The 17,486-nt window shown below is 33.6% G+C and overlaps 1 protein-coding gene across 12 annotated transcripts in view; it reads left to right on the forward strand.

Annotated features, from left to right (window-relative positions):
- Positions 1-17,486, forward strand: part of LOC146455082 (kalirin-like) — a 139,428-nt gene that overhangs the window by 44,039 nt on the left and 77,903 nt on the right. For 11 of the 12 annotated variants that reach the window (XM_085094656.1, XM_085094658.1, XM_085094654.1 and 8 more), the window contains 2 exons: positions 3,107-3,229; positions 16,057-16,248. In XM_085094656.1, coding sequence (XP_084950782.1) covers positions 3,107-3,229; positions 16,057-16,248 — 315 coding nt within the window. Of the gene's footprint in view, positions 1-3,106; positions 3,230-8,568; positions 8,614-16,056; positions 16,249-17,486 lie in introns of those variants that run through there. The other variant, XM_085094661.1, reaches the window with a different exon arrangement.

Raw genomic sequence — 17,486 nt, forward strand, 5'->3', positions numbered from 1 at the left:
CAAGTGTGAGCTAATGCTTCTTAAATCATGCAATGTGAAGTTCAAAGGGATAAACTGGTTTAATTGATACAAAATGTCACAAGAAAGTTTTGGAGAAACACCATTTCTTGTTGTGTGAACAGAATACAGTCTTTTCTCTCTACATTGTTTCTTTCTCTTGGCGGAAGCTTATGCTGTGAGTTAAAACCTAACAACAGAATGGCCTCACCAGGCTTAAATTATAATTATTATTAATAATAACATCACATTTATTCCATTTCACATATGCCACACATTGACATTCAAGTCCCAGTTGTATGCAGAATGTTTGTACCATGAACCTAGTTAAATGGCCTTAGCTCCCACTAGTCTCCTGTAGCTCAGTGGTAGAGCATCTGAACTAGTAATTAAATGGAAGGTCTTTAAGGTTTGGCTCCTGTTATGAGTACTCAGATTTCTCTTAACTGAGTTTTTCAGGGTCAATGACTGAATAATTCACCACTCTCAAAATGGTTTTTGTTATGGCAACTAGTGAGTTATTTTGGGACTACATGGGCGCAAGACTTGGCCTTGGGTGTTTGGAAAATATGAGCTTCTTAAATAAAAATATGGAGATTTGATAAAAGCTTTTTTTTCCATTAACATCTGAACATATTTGGTTCAAATCAAATTATATTTTGGAAGTGAATTGTTCGGGTATGCTAAACATTTTAGTAAATGAAAATGATGATCATATGTTGTTTGGCTTTAAAATTTAAATATCATTTTTCCCAAAGATAATATGAACTTGAGATATAGGATTGTTATTATTTTTTGACCTTGGATCATGAGTTTTAATCAAAATAAATACAGGAAGATCAAATGCACTTCCATCTTCAGAACTGAAATTTGTAGACTGAGATCTTGGATCAAGCTGACATTTTAATGTTTTTCTCTCATTTCGTCGTACTTTCCTTCACCATCAAAAGAAAACCTGTGGTGTGTTTCATTTTCTTCTTGCTTGTTTTCCCTGGTAGGGGGGTTGCAGTTACCACAGGTAATAAAACCTTCAAACAGATGCCGGTTCTTTGTTTTAAGCAAACTGATTAGCAGTTCATTGTTCAAGCTTTTAACGCTTTGAAAGAACTTCATGTAGAAGGATGGACCGGTTTGTAAAGATCTGTGGCATATCAGTATTTTGCGTTTTAAAGATTGCAAAAATGGTTACAAAAAGACAATGAAACTTCAAAGGCGATTATTTTCTTCTGGTCGGGGTATTTGTTTAGTGTACCTCAAGCAAAATGCCCTGTTTTGAATTTTAAATTGAAACAAAAAAATTTATCTTGCGCTTGTAACCCTAGTTTTGTCACTATCTTTATTTTTTTTATTTCTGAGGGTTTGATTGTGAAAGATTAGCTTGATTGTTGCTTTAAAATATAGAAAATTTGTTTTAGTTCTTCTTCTGTCAACTATGATTTTAATTTTTGTTTTGAGTGTGGATGGACTACTACATTACGCACACTGTCAATGGGCTGAACATAACACAATTTCCTTTTTCTTTTCAAACCCCAGGGGATTACCATTATAGCTGTCACAATGCCTTTCCTACCTTTGAACAGGGCCATTTATTGAACTCAATCAAAAGGGGAAAATTGTAAACAGTTGTGAAAATTTGCAATTTTCTTTGGCTGTAGATAAAAACAGACTGAGCTCATTAAATATTTATTGCTTAAAGTCTGAGGCCAGACAAGCAGTCTGCTGACCTATACGACAGAGATTATTTATCGTATTATCATAGTGAAGAGGTTTTATTAGAAGCCCTGGAATTGTTGGTTTGTTGCTGAGAAAGTAGACAGCGTTTCCCATCGAGTTAGTAAGTAGTAGGAGCTATGTTTAACAGCGATCTTGTTAACTTTCATTTAATGGTTCTTACATGAAGTTTAAACATGGATCCTCAGGGTGTTGGGATTAAAATCCAGCCTTAGGCACTCTTCTAAAATCTTTGATCGGAGACGATAGACCTTTAGATACGTACATTTTAACAAGTGGCTTATGTCACGTGAAGGTGTGAGACAGGTCTCTTGAAAATGAGGTAACATGCATCTGGTGCCCTGAGATGCAGTTTAATTTTTCGCCCTGCATGAGCTGTGCTTTGAGGTTTTTTTATATTGTTTTCCTCCTCCAAACAGTTTTCAAGAAAATGCTGGCTTTGAACCAAGCTTTTGCCCTTTTACAAATCACTACAGTATTTGTAAAGTTCAAGGCTGCATAGGCAATAAAATTTTTATTGACAGGAGTTAAATTTAGAAAATTAAAATGCAAAATCACAATGTCTCTGAGGCATCCTGTTTTCTTTAAGATAGATTTATGCTGCTTTTCAACTTTTTTATAAACTTTGGCATTGTTCAAATTGTGGGAATAAAAATAAAAATATATTACATTTATTATTTTTCTGCAATATATACAGTTTGAATTTTTCTTTGAATTTTCTCTTGGTGATGCTGGAAATCAACTGAGCCATTGGGCAATTAATTTTTTCATCTAGTACCGACAACAAATTTAATTTCCTTGATGGGAAAAGCTTCAGGTGTGGTTTTGAATTTTGTCTACTGAAGGAAGCCTTGTCAAGGCTAATACTTGCCTTGCCATTGATATGATAATGTAAATTGTGTTCCAATATTTGGTCTCTTATTGGTGCAGGTTTGTCAACACCTGTGCTGGCCCTTAACATTTTTTGACTAAGCAAGCTTCCATTTGTATTGTGAACAATTTACATTTCTGTCAGCTGAGCCGAGTTGTCAGTTTGACAAGTGGAAATGGGCAAATGAATTTTGGTCTGAAAAAAGCCAGGTGAAGAAATTCGTAACTCGTAATTCACAGAGATTATATTTTATTTAATTTAATTTTTAGTTTTCAGTCTTGGTTAATTTGTTTGTGAATGCATGTCTTGCATGACAAAATGACCCAGGGATCTTGGACAGAGGAGTGATCTAAATTAAAGATAGAAAATTACCATGGAAAGTGGAATGAATGTTGGTTAGGCTTCATTGCATTTTATATTGAAACTGTCAATGGGAGCGAATCATTTCTGAGAAGTTAAACCCAATATTTCATATTTCATTTCGCTGACTGTCAATTTCTCCTGCAGATGTTGCTATGGATAACAGAGAATCGCCAGGAGTTTTTGTTGAATTACACGGAAATCGGGCATGACACTGCCTCAGCGGAAGAACTCCAGGACGAACATCAAAACTTTGAGACCAGTTGTATGGTGAGAGACATTTAATTTAAAGCTACAGTGCTGCTGATTATATCTGGAAGTAGTTGAAGTTGATGTTCAAAAATATTCTGCCAACGATTTCCACTTAAAGCTGCTTTAAATTCAAGATTGCCTTGGTTCATATTACACTGTTTCTTCATGTATCAGCGTAAACCATGGATACTTTGCATGTTAACTGTAAGGATATCATAATACTGTTTCATATTTCTGTCTCTTGACTGTAGGGCTCTTGGAATGTTCAAATCCTTTTCTTCCTTACACTTACAATATTATTTAATTAGAAAATAAGATGTATTCTTGATTATCTCTTGCTTTATCTTGTTATGTTTTGGTTAAGGACAACATTTTAGCATGCTTTTGTTTTTGTGTTTATGCATTGTTCAGTTTCTAAGAATTGTATTTGGAAGAATCATTCATCTGAATTGAATTTTAAGTGTGGAATTTTATACAAACGACGCATTCAATATAATTCCTTTTTTTACAGCTTCTTGAATAGCAGTCGATATTGTTTTTGCACCAACTCACTTTGTAATTCACTTAAGTTGTGGTTCAACTGTAAAATTTACCTTATTTGTTTCCTGTTTACAGTGAGATAGACATACTAAACTAAAATGATTGGCTAGAATTAAGCATTAGATGTACAGATTCATTATGAGACAAAAGTTTGGGAGTTTGCATGATGTGAGCCGTTACACACCCTTGAAGAAAATTAAGTAATTTCAAAGCCAATCATTAAATTATGTAAATGAATTTGGTTATACTCCATTTAGCAATTGAATTGACTGCTTATTGTTCAATATACAGCAGGTCTGCTAACATTTACAGTCAGTCTTTTAACTTCATCTCAAGTTTAGAAATCCTTTTAAGACAGTGTTGACAATTCTGTGAATGACACAAAAGGTTGTTAGTAGATATCGTTGTTCTGTAAAATACTGAACAAATATATCAAGGAGTGAAGTAACAAAATTCTTAATGTTAAGCTTTTTTCCCCCTTTAAACCGAATGTATATGTAAAGAGCAATTGTTTTTCTCTTTATTTGTGGTTCCTTTTTTTGTTGTTTTAATTATTTACATTTTCCAATGTAAAGGGCAAACTTTATTTGGCCATTCAGGGGTATTTTTGAACCAGTGTATTTATGTCCACATGTAACTGTACACAATATGAAGTACACTGTATTTCATTTGGTACCTGTTGTTGTAGTTAATGAAAAACTACATTTTACTTTGCCAATATTATTCTTCAATTCTAGATCAGTCATTCCAAACAGTTCCCTTTACCCAGGCCAACCCTGGGCATAAGGATTTTTGAAAACAAACTGGCCCCACAGCTGGGATAAACAAGCTATTCAATTGTTTCGAGGGGACCTAAAAAATTGGTTCATTTTTTTTATTGCTGGGCTAGTGTTCATTGTAATGAAAATTGGGGGGGGGGGGGGGAGGGGAGGGGTGATGGGCATTGCTGGCACTGACTGAATGCATACAGTGTGTTGTACATAGACAGGCTAGCTAGCATCACATTCAGTAACCCTATAATAAAAAATTATTGCTTGCAAAATTGGCTCTTAAAATTAATAATATAGTAAAAGAAATTATACATAGAAAAACCTTATAGATAGACTGTGTGAAGCATAAGCAGTAATTAAAGATAAATTTATTGGCAGGGAAGCACAACATGAAGCCGTGTTGTCCCAAAACATTTCTTGCGTGAGAGTTCTCAGTATCACTATTTTATGCCCGCGTGTGGTGGGCAAGCTAGTATTTCTGTTAATGACTCATTTTTCTGTCGACAAGTTTTCTAAAAATCTTTAAAGATAAAGAGGATAATAGCTAAGTTACGTGTAAGATAGTGAGATAAAAAAGATAGGTCACCGTGCTTGTTTAGGAGAAAATAACATTACTATTTATTGATTGGCTGGGATTAGCATCAAGGAAACCCACCATGTTTTCAACTTGCACATGTGTAGAGAAACCACAAGACTTAAGCATTCTTTTTTTGACATCACAGTCATACTATCCCCAGTCTTCAATTTTGTGTGGTATTGTACCCAACGGGAAGTGAAATTTGACGCTTTTATACACCTCAAACGTGGGGAAGAAGAAATTGATAAGGATTTTTTTTCGATTTTCATTTGAGAACAACCTTAACATTTGATCAAGCAAATAAAAAATTCTGTCATACACAATGTAAGAGAGGATATGATTTGCCAAGTTGGCATACCATGAAACATGAAAGTTTGCTAAACGATCTTGGTGTCTAGAATGACATACATGTACAGTTGTAAAATACCTGTATTTGATTGACCCTATCTGAGTCAGATATTTTTCTTCAATTTCAAGACAGAGGCTTACAGGCTTGTAATTGTAAAAAAATGACATTTTTATTGCTATTATTAATAAGATTACTTACTACTTTAAAAATATTACGATTACAGAGGCACCTTTTATTTCATTAAAAAGTTTTTAATCAATGACATTCACCCACAGATTGAAAGATTCAATAAGGTGAGAATAAGTATTCAGCTTTTTTTTATTATTAGCAGATCTTCAGAATATTTGTCCTCAGGTTTCAGTTCACAAATTTCTGTAGAATGTATTTATATATTATTTAAATAGAAATTCTCGTCTGAAATTTGTCATGCAATTATTTTATGTTCTAAGAATCAGAACAGTATCAAGTAGTTGATTTTTTTTCATTATTCTCGTTACCTTTGCAGTGTTTTCAATAAAAGCAGTGTTGGAGGCTGACAAAATTTACCTTTTATGCCCAGCTAATTTACTGAGTCTCTGGCTCACTTTCTCTTAAATTGATCCTATTATAGTAAGAATTAAAGTGAATTGGTCACCTTCTTTATTACGATTTTCTTGATCAACTCCTAAAAGGTAATAAAGACCTTTACTGTTGGCCTGACAATGTCACAATGTTACTAAGGAGAAATAAGATTTTGATCTCTTATTAATTACTTCAAGGATCCATCCCAAATTAACATGGTACCTAGGTTTTATTTGAAATTTTTTTCTTTGAAACTAAAACTAAAATAAAATAAATTCTCAACCACTGGAGAAATATATTTTGGAACAAACAAGGTATCGAAAAGTCGTAAAATTGATATGTGACCAATATATCCCTGAAATTTGATCAAGGATACTTAAAATGGTCCTACTTAAAAAAAAAAAGATATTTTTTGGGAATTAAAAAGCACTATTTCAGAGGGGAAATTGTTGCAGATCGAATCTTTGATAAATTTGATAAAACAAGGATACATATTGTGAATGAATTGAGAGCATTAATTTTATACTTTGCACACTCACTTTGAGTGCAAAGAAGAAAATAATGTTGTCTTAAGCCTTGTTTCTAACCATGAAAAAAAATATTTGATGGCATGTCTTTAATTTTTATATTTTCATTGCCTTGAATATTGGAATGTAAATATTCAATTTTAATACTCTGCTTCAGGATGACACATTAATTATACCTGTCATTATGAATTTCTCAGAGTTCCTTTTTGAAATTATGGCAGTATGACTTCCTGGGTTGAGTTTTATGTTTAATTGTTACTTTCATAAATTTGAGCACTCAGATTGCATATTATGATATAGCTTGAATTTGATGAAAGAATTTATGTTCAAAAAAACCTTAAATAATCTTCAGTTGGCTTCTTTGGCCTTTTCCTCCGTTACATTTAGTTTTCATGATAATTTCTTTACAGTAATGTGCCAAGAAACTTCTCCTTCGAACACCTGTGTCACGTTTTATATTATTGAAACTCCCAAAGCCTCAATTTGAATTTCAAATCTACAGACTTGTGGCTGGGTTATCATAGTTTATCAAGTGAATTCCTGACACTTCTAGGATGTTAATAATTAAAATTAATTTAGCTCAACATTATGAATAACAATACATGGCTTTGGTCATTCACGATGCTCAAAAGCGTCAGTTTGTTTCATAATTCTCATTGCTATTGGCAACTTGTTCAGCTTTATCAGATATTGCATAAGAACAATGCTAATATGATTTAAATTTTATGTCCTGCATGAAAGGCTGTAGTTTAAACCAGTGAAATGGAATGTAGTTTATGACAAACTGTAAAATTTGCCTTGGGCTAAGGAAAGAGAAAGCAGTATTATCACATGGTAAGAAATATCTACATGTACCTTTAAACTTACAAACAAAATAATTTTAACATATTCAGGCAGGTCATCTTTTATATTGCCAAGGTAAAATGCTTTTAGTGCAGTAAAAATAGCTTGATGAAAATTACAGTCATCATGTATGTATACTGTATTTCTCAGAAAAACACTTTTTGTTTAATAATATTGAATTTTTTTTGTTCCATTACCAATTTTATTTGACTTGACATTTTGCCAAGGTAAAATGCTTTTAGTGCAGTTTTCATACATACAAAATCCTTTTGTAATCAAAACGTTTTTCAGAAATGAATGGTTTTTCCTATACCAAAATCATCCGGGTATAGAAATTTTATTTTTAATGTGACATTTTACAAATTTGCTTATTTTTTCCTTTTTAAAATCACAATTTTTGTGGGAGGATATTATTTTTTCAAGCTTGTCAAAGATTGCTTTGTGCAAAAACTATCTTGTCATGATTGAAAGATTACTTGGATTAAACATTGGCTTACCATTTTAGTATTGAAGCTGGTTATCCAGATTCTTAATTCAAATGTCTGTACATTATTTTTGAAATAGTCAGATGCATCATGTTATCAATTTTCTTCAACATGACCAGTACAAATGAAAACAAAGTGACTGTGTTTTCTGGTTTATCTCTTTTTCAGCTAGATATGTGATACGTTTTTGTCCATTTTCCTCCTGTGAGATGTAAATACAGTTTATTACAGGTTTTGCCGTAATATTATGAATTTAATGCTGCATATAATTTATACACAGAGATCACGATGCTGTAAGGGGTTTGCACCTGTCCCTCTGTGCGTTGTATGATATTTTATATTTTGTTTGGATAAGGTTACACGAGCAAAGAATATCTTGTTTTACCGTAAACACATAGCTTTATAAAGATCTTTATAAGGACGATGATGTGTCTCAGAAATTGTGATCTTTACAATTAGAATTTCTGAAATACAAATGGTAGTGAAGTTAATTGGTGGCGCAATGTAAACATGACACCAAAGTTTGGTTTTCTGGTTAATTGGCTGTAGAGAAGTGAAAGCCTTAATTGATTATAATGGAGCCTGTCATTTAGTTCTGCGTGATCAAATTCTTTGCAGTCTGGAAGTGGGATTGATTTTCGCAAAAAGGAATAACATAAAGTGTGTGTCTTTTCTTAGTGTTGAGGGGGAACATTTTTAAATGTTGTACGTCACATTATTATGTTATTATGGTGTGATTTTTTTATTCAGGTGAGTTATTTCATCCTTTTCTTTGGGGTATTTATAACTGTATATGAATGCTGATATTATATTATTTTATCATTGAAAACATATGAAAGATCAGATTTTGTTGGTATGATTGCCAGACAAGTCTTTTCATCTGTTGTACAATGTAGTTTCCTCAGTATGGAAGCATTGTTTGCGAAAAATGTATACTTAAATTGTGATGCCACAACAAAAAATCTTCGTTTTGTATTATTATTCACTTGAAGTCGCCATCGATTCACTTGTATTACAATTTGAACACAGAGTTGCTAAGCTTGTATTGAAATTCAATTCAATCTCTGCTGAATCGCTGTAACAAAGAGCTAGTGCTCGAACCATCGGCTAAAGTTTGAATATCTCTATGGTAGCTAATTTAGCTTATCAACTTGAAGGTTGATACAACCAAATTTTTGCGTTTCCCTTTCAGATTCATTTGTCATCATCTTGCCAATGAACATTCTGCATAGCTATTTAATAACTACATTACCATCACTGAAGACATTCAAAGCTTTACTCTATTTCTCTGTATCTTACAAGTTCAATTTTTAATGCTAATGCTAATTTTTACACAAAATTTAAATTGATCTTGTATTTGCCTCAAGCTGCTTTTTTGCTAGACAGTTTTGTCTCGCAACCAAGTGTACACTGAGTTATTTTATTCTCTGACTTATATATATACTTCTCGTTGCCATGACCATTGTTTTTTTACAAACAGCGTCTCTGAAATTCTAGCTTTTATTTTCGTTATTAGCGATTTCACCTTGACGGCACAAATTTTGTGTCTATTTACATTGCTGAATTGGTTTCATTTGTTTTTCATGTACTGTTTGTTGCATAATTAAATTGTTTTTTCAGTACAGTTTGTTTTGGTTTGCAGCATTATCTTTAGCCTTTTCTAGATTTACTTAGTTGTTACTTGAAACATGAATGTTTGTAAGATAATTGTTCTCCATGCTGAAATGCTGGTGTCTCAAACATAGTTTATTTTGTCTTGTTTTGAGTCTAGCTACATGCAAACTGTGGTGTACATATGATTTCTGTTATCGCTGTGGTCACTCACTGAAAAATGGCCTTTGATTATTATATACAGTGTTCATAAAGCATCGAAGTGTACTACACAGTGATGTTAAGCTGCCATTACACGTTGAAACTTTTAGCTGAAACTTGTGTGCAATCGCGCTGCGAAACAAGTTTCAGCAGGCATTGTACCGTGTAACATGGACGGCTTCGTGAAACTTTTTTGAACTTCTGTTGCGAGACAAGTTTCACAAAAAGTAGAACTGCTTTCTACTTCTAGAATGGCTCACAATGGTCGTAGTGGTGAAAAAAACAAGAGTTTCACCGTGTAACCACTTCGTGAAACTTGTTTCGCAGCACCATTGCACACAAGTTTCGGCTAAAAGTTTCAATGTGTAACGGCGGTTTTAGGGATCAAAGTGATTGCAGTATCAATTTGAAAGTTTTTATAACATGTTTCCGTATGGTTATTACATGTACAGCAGTTATGATTGACATAATCTCTTAAGCTCAAAAATCAAAAGAGGATTTTACCTTGAATGAGGCAAGAAGGCAACGGCTAATTTGAATGCAGTAACAAACCAAGATGGTGGCTGTTTGATTGAAGCGTACAAGTCTTGAAAATCCTGTGGAAAAAAAGGGGACTGTGAACAGTCTTGTTTTGATACTGCATACAAAATCTACATGCCAAATGTGGCACAAAAGGCTACAAAAGAATTTAAAATGAATTCCTGTCAATGCATGTATTTCAAAACCTAATAATTTTGCCCAATAATTGTTTTGTTGATTTGGGCCTGGTATCTTATCTACTGACAATCTTATCTTTTAGGTTTGTAACAAACTGATTTCTCAGTGAATTAACCAAACTAAGTAGTGGTAACAATGATGATGATGATGATGGTAGTGGTAATAATCAGATAAGCAAGGCTTGAGGGGACATTTTAATCCAAAAATAAGTGATATAAGCAAACAGTGTTTTTTTAATAGTAATATTTTCAACTTTGTTAAAAGTTAGAACAGCACCACAGGAAAATGCTGCTCAGTAGCGTTCATTTGAATGGTCACACTTTAGGATTTCATCCACAGACTCAAACGCTAGAACCACCTTGTACAACACAATAAATAGCACCACAGGAAAGTACTGCTGAGTAGCTTTCATTTGAATGGTCACACTTTAGAATTTCATCTACAGACTCAAACGCTAGAACCACCTTGTACAGCATAATAAACAGCACCACAGGAAAGTACTGCTCAGTAGCTTTCATTTGAATGGTCACACTTTACGATTTCATCCACAGACTCAAAAGTTGGAACCACCTTGTACAGCATACTAAACAGCACCACAGGGAAGTACTGCTTAGTAGCTTTCATTCGAATGGTCACACTTTAGCATTTCATCCATAGACTCAAAACTTAGAACTTCCCTGTACAGTGTAAAATGTGCTGTTCACTAACTTTCGATTGAATCTAGTCACACTTTAGACTGAAAATATAGAACCATACGCTATCATTTCAGTATCTACATCTGTCTTTTTTTTTTTTATAGATATGCAAAATTTCTTAGTGAAGAAGTTACATGATTCAGGAATGGTGATATTTTAATGCATCCAAGGAATTTTGTTATAGTTGTAAATGAAGTTTCCATGCAATTTGTGTAAATAAGTGATTTTCTTGTTTTGCAACATCACAAAAAATCATGTTTTTGCATGAAAATTTGATGTTCTGAACGTTTCCTGTAATAAAGTAATTAAAATGGGAATTCTTATATTATGACATTTATAATTTAGGCAGAGTCAGATTGATTAAGCCTGTTGTTTAATTATGGCGCCATATTGCTAGGGTAAAGCAACAATTATACAACGAAATAGGGGATCTTTCTGCATGCACTGAGACAGTTTGTATTTCTTTGTTTGCGGGTTGTTGTATTTTGGCCTTGTTTTGGATTTGTATTGTTTTATATCTTTTGTTGTTTGCGCTCCATTAAATTACCCATAGAAGAAACCTTTTGAAGTCCATAAGCAGGTTTTGGTAGTTAATTGTAGTCTTAATGGTATAGTTTATCAGGCTAGCAAATAAGGACAACACTGGTCGCCCACGCAAGTGTAAATCCTGTCAGGCAAGTTATTAACCACTGGTGACTTGCCTTGTTTGTAAGTTTGATTTTCATCTTCACCGTGAAACAAATGGTTATTTTAGTTTATACAATTATCATGCAGATGCCGCTATCCCTTGCTTTATTCTGCAAAAGTGATTAAACCCTTGAAAGTGAAAACATTATTTTTTGCTTCCCCTGGTGCTTCAAGTTATTGGGATCCAATTGTATGTCTTTGCGTCTTTCCACTGCATTTTTGATGGGCTTTGTGTTGATTTAAGTTGATTTTACATGCAGTTTTGTATGTCATAGAATTTCCTCAAGTGGTTAAAACATACACAATGAAATTATTAATTACCAGAAACTAGATAATACACCAGAAGGATGCTGGTTAAATGAAGCTGTAAAATCATCTCCAAGAATTATTCATATCTAAAACACAGTGACTAAAAACTGCTCATTAACAAGATTTAACAGGCCTGGAGGATAGTGCATCACAAGGCAATTCGCGAACATGGCTGTCACTAATTTTAAGATTATATAGAGCAGACTCTCATAAAATGTTTGGTACCACATAAGCAGTGCATGCCTTTAAACACAAAATAAAACAATCCAAAAATGTGTAAACCCAACCCCTTTAAATTTAGCTGTTTATAATATATACTGAATTGGAAGACCAGTAATGTAAACATGTCATAATAGATTGAGTGCAGGCAAATTTTGTGTCCCACCTTTTCCACTCAGACATGTGGCACCTATAATTCAGGTGACAAACACCTGGAAAGACTTTATGTACAGGTTGATGCATGTTGCCATGTGACAATTTGTATTATTTTCTTTAATTCAATTACATTGTACTCTTTCAACTTCAAGCTCATTTCAAGTTTATTTTATCTGGAAAAAGGGCATTTTGCAGGTAATTGTTTGTCTTTGATTTCCATATCTGTTCATCCCTACTTCCTTTAAAAGTATAGAAATTAAATTTAGGAAAAATATGCAAATTACTGTATGTCAGTCAAAGAGTGTTAAATCTAAAATGGATTCTTATGTCACTCAAATGAAATGTACATGACTTCTATATATTTTTTTAAAAAAGTATTATTATGACAAATCAACCACTGAACACATTTGTAGACTAGAATTGAACTAAGCTCTCAGCAATGTTTAATTTGCACAAAAATGTGAACTTCAGTTTGTTCTCATGGACGTCTGCAATATTACTTTCATTAACATTGCCTTTGTTTGGCAGCCATAATTATTGAAGGTGATTCTTTGTTTAGTCTCTCAGCTGGCTAGTGACACATGATTTGTTCAAAACATCCAGCCTGTAGCTTTATGAATAATAATTTTCTGTGTGTGTCATGCAACAGTAATGATCCTATAAAATTGTGACCAAGAAATAATGTGTTTTGCCTGCCCAACCAACCGAAAAAAAATATTTTGTTATTCAGCTACCATATTGGTAAACTGGTAAGTTTGGTTGTTAGTTTTTCCCCATTTTAAACAAATTTTGGATATTTTCAATTGTCTGAATTGCATACTGTTGAGTCTAGACAGTTATCATCAGATCTAGTATGTTTGTTGAAGGAGAATTTTAACCCTTAGCAAATGTACCTCTAGAAAAATACTCTGTAGACATTCTTATATCTGCTTTAAATATGTAGTTGATTACTAACTTGTTCAGAATGTTGTCATAATTCAAGTATTTTTTTCCCCAATATTACAATTAACTTCAACTTCATTGCCGTTAACTTCAATTTGCACACCACAACAAAGACAATTTTTAATTGCCTGATCAGTAAAAAACATTATTTTATTTTTCTTCTGGATCATTTTGTTGGACGTTTTCGTGGAAGCCTGCTTGCTATCCATATTATGTGTAGGTATACTTTATATGTATCTTGACATCTGAAAACCAAGGAAGTTACCTTAATTAGATTGCAATAATTAAATATTGTACATCCAGCACTGCCCTTCAGAAACTTCGAGATATGTCCAGCATTTCTGGGCATAAGTGGGAACTTCAGCTTTAAACCTGTTTTCTGTGACTTATCTATCTCATTTTTTGCAACTTTCTGTTGTCTAATAATATATTTTTTTTGCCATGTACCAGTGTAGAAAATTAAAATTATGGTAGCCTACGAGAGCAGATGCTTTTTCTTGCTTTTGTTTAGAAAAGAGCGTCTGCGAAACTGTGTTCTAGCGTCATGTTTGTGACATGGGTATCTGTCAACCAATCACAATTCAGCTTTTTTTGCAGAGGGCAAAAAAAAAAAAACAAGTCTACTGGCTCCTGAAAAAATCCAGCTATGAAGTTGAAAATACAATAATTCTGGTATAAACTGCCTAATTTGCAGCAGTCAAGACAAGGATTTGAAAAATAATTTGATCGTACTAAGAGTAATGTCTTCTTGGTAAATTTGTATTGTTACCCTGCATGCTCTTTTAAACTTTAAATCTCCATTTAAATTGACAGAAAATTTATGTTATGTTGATTATGAGAATTTCTCTGTACATTAGTCCAGTGGACTGCAGTTTATGTCAGCTGGCTGCAAGGCTAATCCATAAAGATAGAAAAAAGTGGTCCTCTACTGCTTTAACTATGATAATGTTCAGAGCATAATCTAGAACTCAGTTTTAAAGTAGGCAGTAATTGGTGAAGTTCTAGTGGTGAAGATTGAAGGCAAACGTTTTAGTCTATGGATGAAATCCTTTAGTGTAGCCATTCAAATGAAAGCTACTCAGTGCTTCTAACTTTTGACTCTGTGAATGAAATCCTAAAGTGTGACCATTCAAATGAAAGCTACCGAGCAGTACTTTCCTGTGGTGCTGTTTATTATGCTGAACAAGGTGGTTCTAACTTTTGAGTCTGTGCATGAAATCCTTAAGTGTGATCATTCAAATGAAAGTTATTGAGTGAGACTTAGTTCATTCTTGTGGTGCTATTTGTTTTACCACATAAAGCATGGTTTTAACTTTTGAGTTTGTGGCTAAAACGTTAATTAAAATTGGTAGTGATGAAGTAGTATATGCACTTCTTTATGGTGTTGCTAATTTAGAAGTTTTTCCCTACTGGAAATTTAAAAAGGCATTATTGATTTACAGTACATGTAAACCGACATAACACAGAATGTCGGTATTGGCAAAAATCAGCTAAAATCACCCAATTTCTATGCCATCATCACAATTTCTTTTAATTTTTTTATCATAATAAATTATTATGCTTGTTTATATATATTATTGAAATTGATTGATTGTTTGGGTTGTTCGTCAGCTGGTTTAATGGACGTAAGTGAAGGTTAGGAGCTGGCTATTGGTGTTGCATCAGCCCGAGGCCACTCTTTTTCATTTACAACTTATTCCAACATTCATGGAAGAGTCTTTTAGGTATTATCAGTCAGTTGCCTGCCAGAATTGTCCCAGTAGCTTCCTTCCCTTAAATGTGTTCAGGAATAAACATGTGTCGGGGTTGTTTTGATGATATATGGCTGATGGCGTGTAGTATTAAAAAGGGGGGAAGTCGTGAGTGAAATTCATTCAAATGTAGATCTTAAATTAAAGCCAAACAAATTAAAACAAAACCCAAGTTGAAATTCACAGCATGTGATAATTCTTGACATGGGTCAGTTTTGTGCTAAAAAGGTAGTATTATTGATGCTACATCACTAAATTGATAGATATGTATATTGAAAAATAGAATTTTTAGCAATAAGGTCTATTTTTAGCTTTAGATGTTAAATAAAGACCAGTGAAAATGTCTATAGAATCTGTATTATAAGAAAAAAGGTGACTAACCAGCTTTCTCAAATCTCGCTTCAAGTCAGTAGCAACTGGCAGATAAAGATTGAAATTTCAAAAATCATGTAAGTTGGCAAGTGTTTGCCACAATAGTGCAAGCAAAACATTAAAAGATGATAAAAATAATTAATGTAAATGCAAGCATTTTTTTTTAAAAAATCTCTCTTCCTTCTGTCACTGTCAATCTTTAGTACAAGAGGGCCTTACTTTAATCTTGGAATATTTTATTCAATTATTCATGTGCTTATCATGAGATCTGAATGCTGAATGTTGAGTACTCTTTGCATTAGCCTTCTCATGGAAGCCAAACAGTGACGCAACTTTTAAGAAAAAATTCCATTCTGGTACACTGAAAAATTTCAAATTTCCATGTTTGTATTTTGCAATAAAAAGATAAGAATCCTTGTTGTTGGAATAATTTCCTCACATGTAATAACATGTTTGGCCTTTGTCTTGTGTACTGGTGATCGTGCGTTCCCTTGATGATCATGCACGAATAACTTGTTTCGGTTTTCTTTCAGAATGTTTACGGCAACATCAGCCGAGTGCTAGAAGTGGCTGACAAACTGAGTGAGGCTGTGCACTATGAGTCTGATAGAATTGAAGCACTGGCACAGGCTGTGAATCGAGAGTGGAAGTCATTTGATATGAACATAAGCCAGAGAAGTTGTTTGATAGCAAGATCAGTTGCATATCACAAACACAGTGAGGAGGTAAGAGTTTTTATCAGCACTTAACCTTTGCTACATGTGGGGAATGTTATTGTTGGCCTTCTTCTAATTGAAATCCCTCTTGACTGGTCATAGACAAATTCTGTTCAAGTTTCCGAACTTGGAATTTAGATTTTATTTTATCAGGGCTTGTGCTGTCAGCTTCCTTCCAATCCAAGTTCTTCCAGTCAAAAACTAAGTTTGTGATCAAGAAGATGAACTAAAAGCTTTCTGTCACTTTTTATTTGGGACTTTAAATTTTTATCTTCCTTTCAAAAAGCAACAGACAGTGGTTTGTTTTGATAGCATGTAATTTTGACACTCATGCCAAAGTTCACTTCTCCTAACCACTGACATTCTGACAAAAAAGTGTCAAGGACTCAATGGATATTTCAACTTGAATAATATTTGTCTGAAATGACAAGTTTTTATGATTGTAAATTGTACATCAGCTGTGTTGCTGTGTCTACACGAGCAATGTTTACTTGTACAAGTAAAACAAAATTTTCAAAAAATTTTTGATTGGTGAAAAGAACATTGCAGTTACTTACACGACTTTATTTAAGCAGTTGCAAGAAGAAAGCCTGCAAAAATTTCCAGTCTGATTTTTTTTTTCAGGTTTTCTTTTCATAACTGCAATGCATAATTGCAATGGTTTTTTCCCCTGTTAGATCTTTCATCTGTGGTTCATAAGTGCGTGAATATTCATTTATATTCCCAAAAACTGTTATACACAGCGAATATTGCACTTGCGACCTCACCCTTGCGCACATGGCGGAAAGAAATCCTACAAGTTGAATTTTTTTCAAACAAAAACAAAAAAAAGTGCAGCCTTGCCAGATCACCTGTTGAAGCATGGCTATTAGTGGCTGTTATTCTACAAGTTCATTACAGTTCTCTCTTGTGTCTCTGTATGCTATAACATGGCACCGGACCAAAATCTCATATTAGTACAGTCATACGGGTGAATACTCATCTTGGTAGCTGCAATGGACTAAAAATTCTTGTTCAAAAATGAAACCTTGTACTGGTATCATGTAAATACAGTACGGCTGTTTGTTCCACAGTCATTGCAGTCTTAAACAACCCTCACCTTTTTATCTGCACTCATTCGAGAAAACATACTCCAGTTCACAGATCTCCTCTGTGCTCCTTCTCAGAGAAAGAGGGGCAGTTCATTGGGGGTGGGACCTTGCAAAAATCTTTTCACATCAATTTTTGCTTTTACTCCCATAATGCCT

Source organism: Pavona decussata, unplaced genomic scaffold, assembly GCF_977016875.1.
Source record: "Pavona decussata unplaced genomic scaffold, jaPavDecu1.1 SCAFFOLD_286, whole genome shotgun sequence".
Classification (NCBI taxonomy): domain Eukaryota; kingdom Metazoa; phylum Cnidaria; class Anthozoa; order Scleractinia; family Agariciidae; genus Pavona; species Pavona decussata.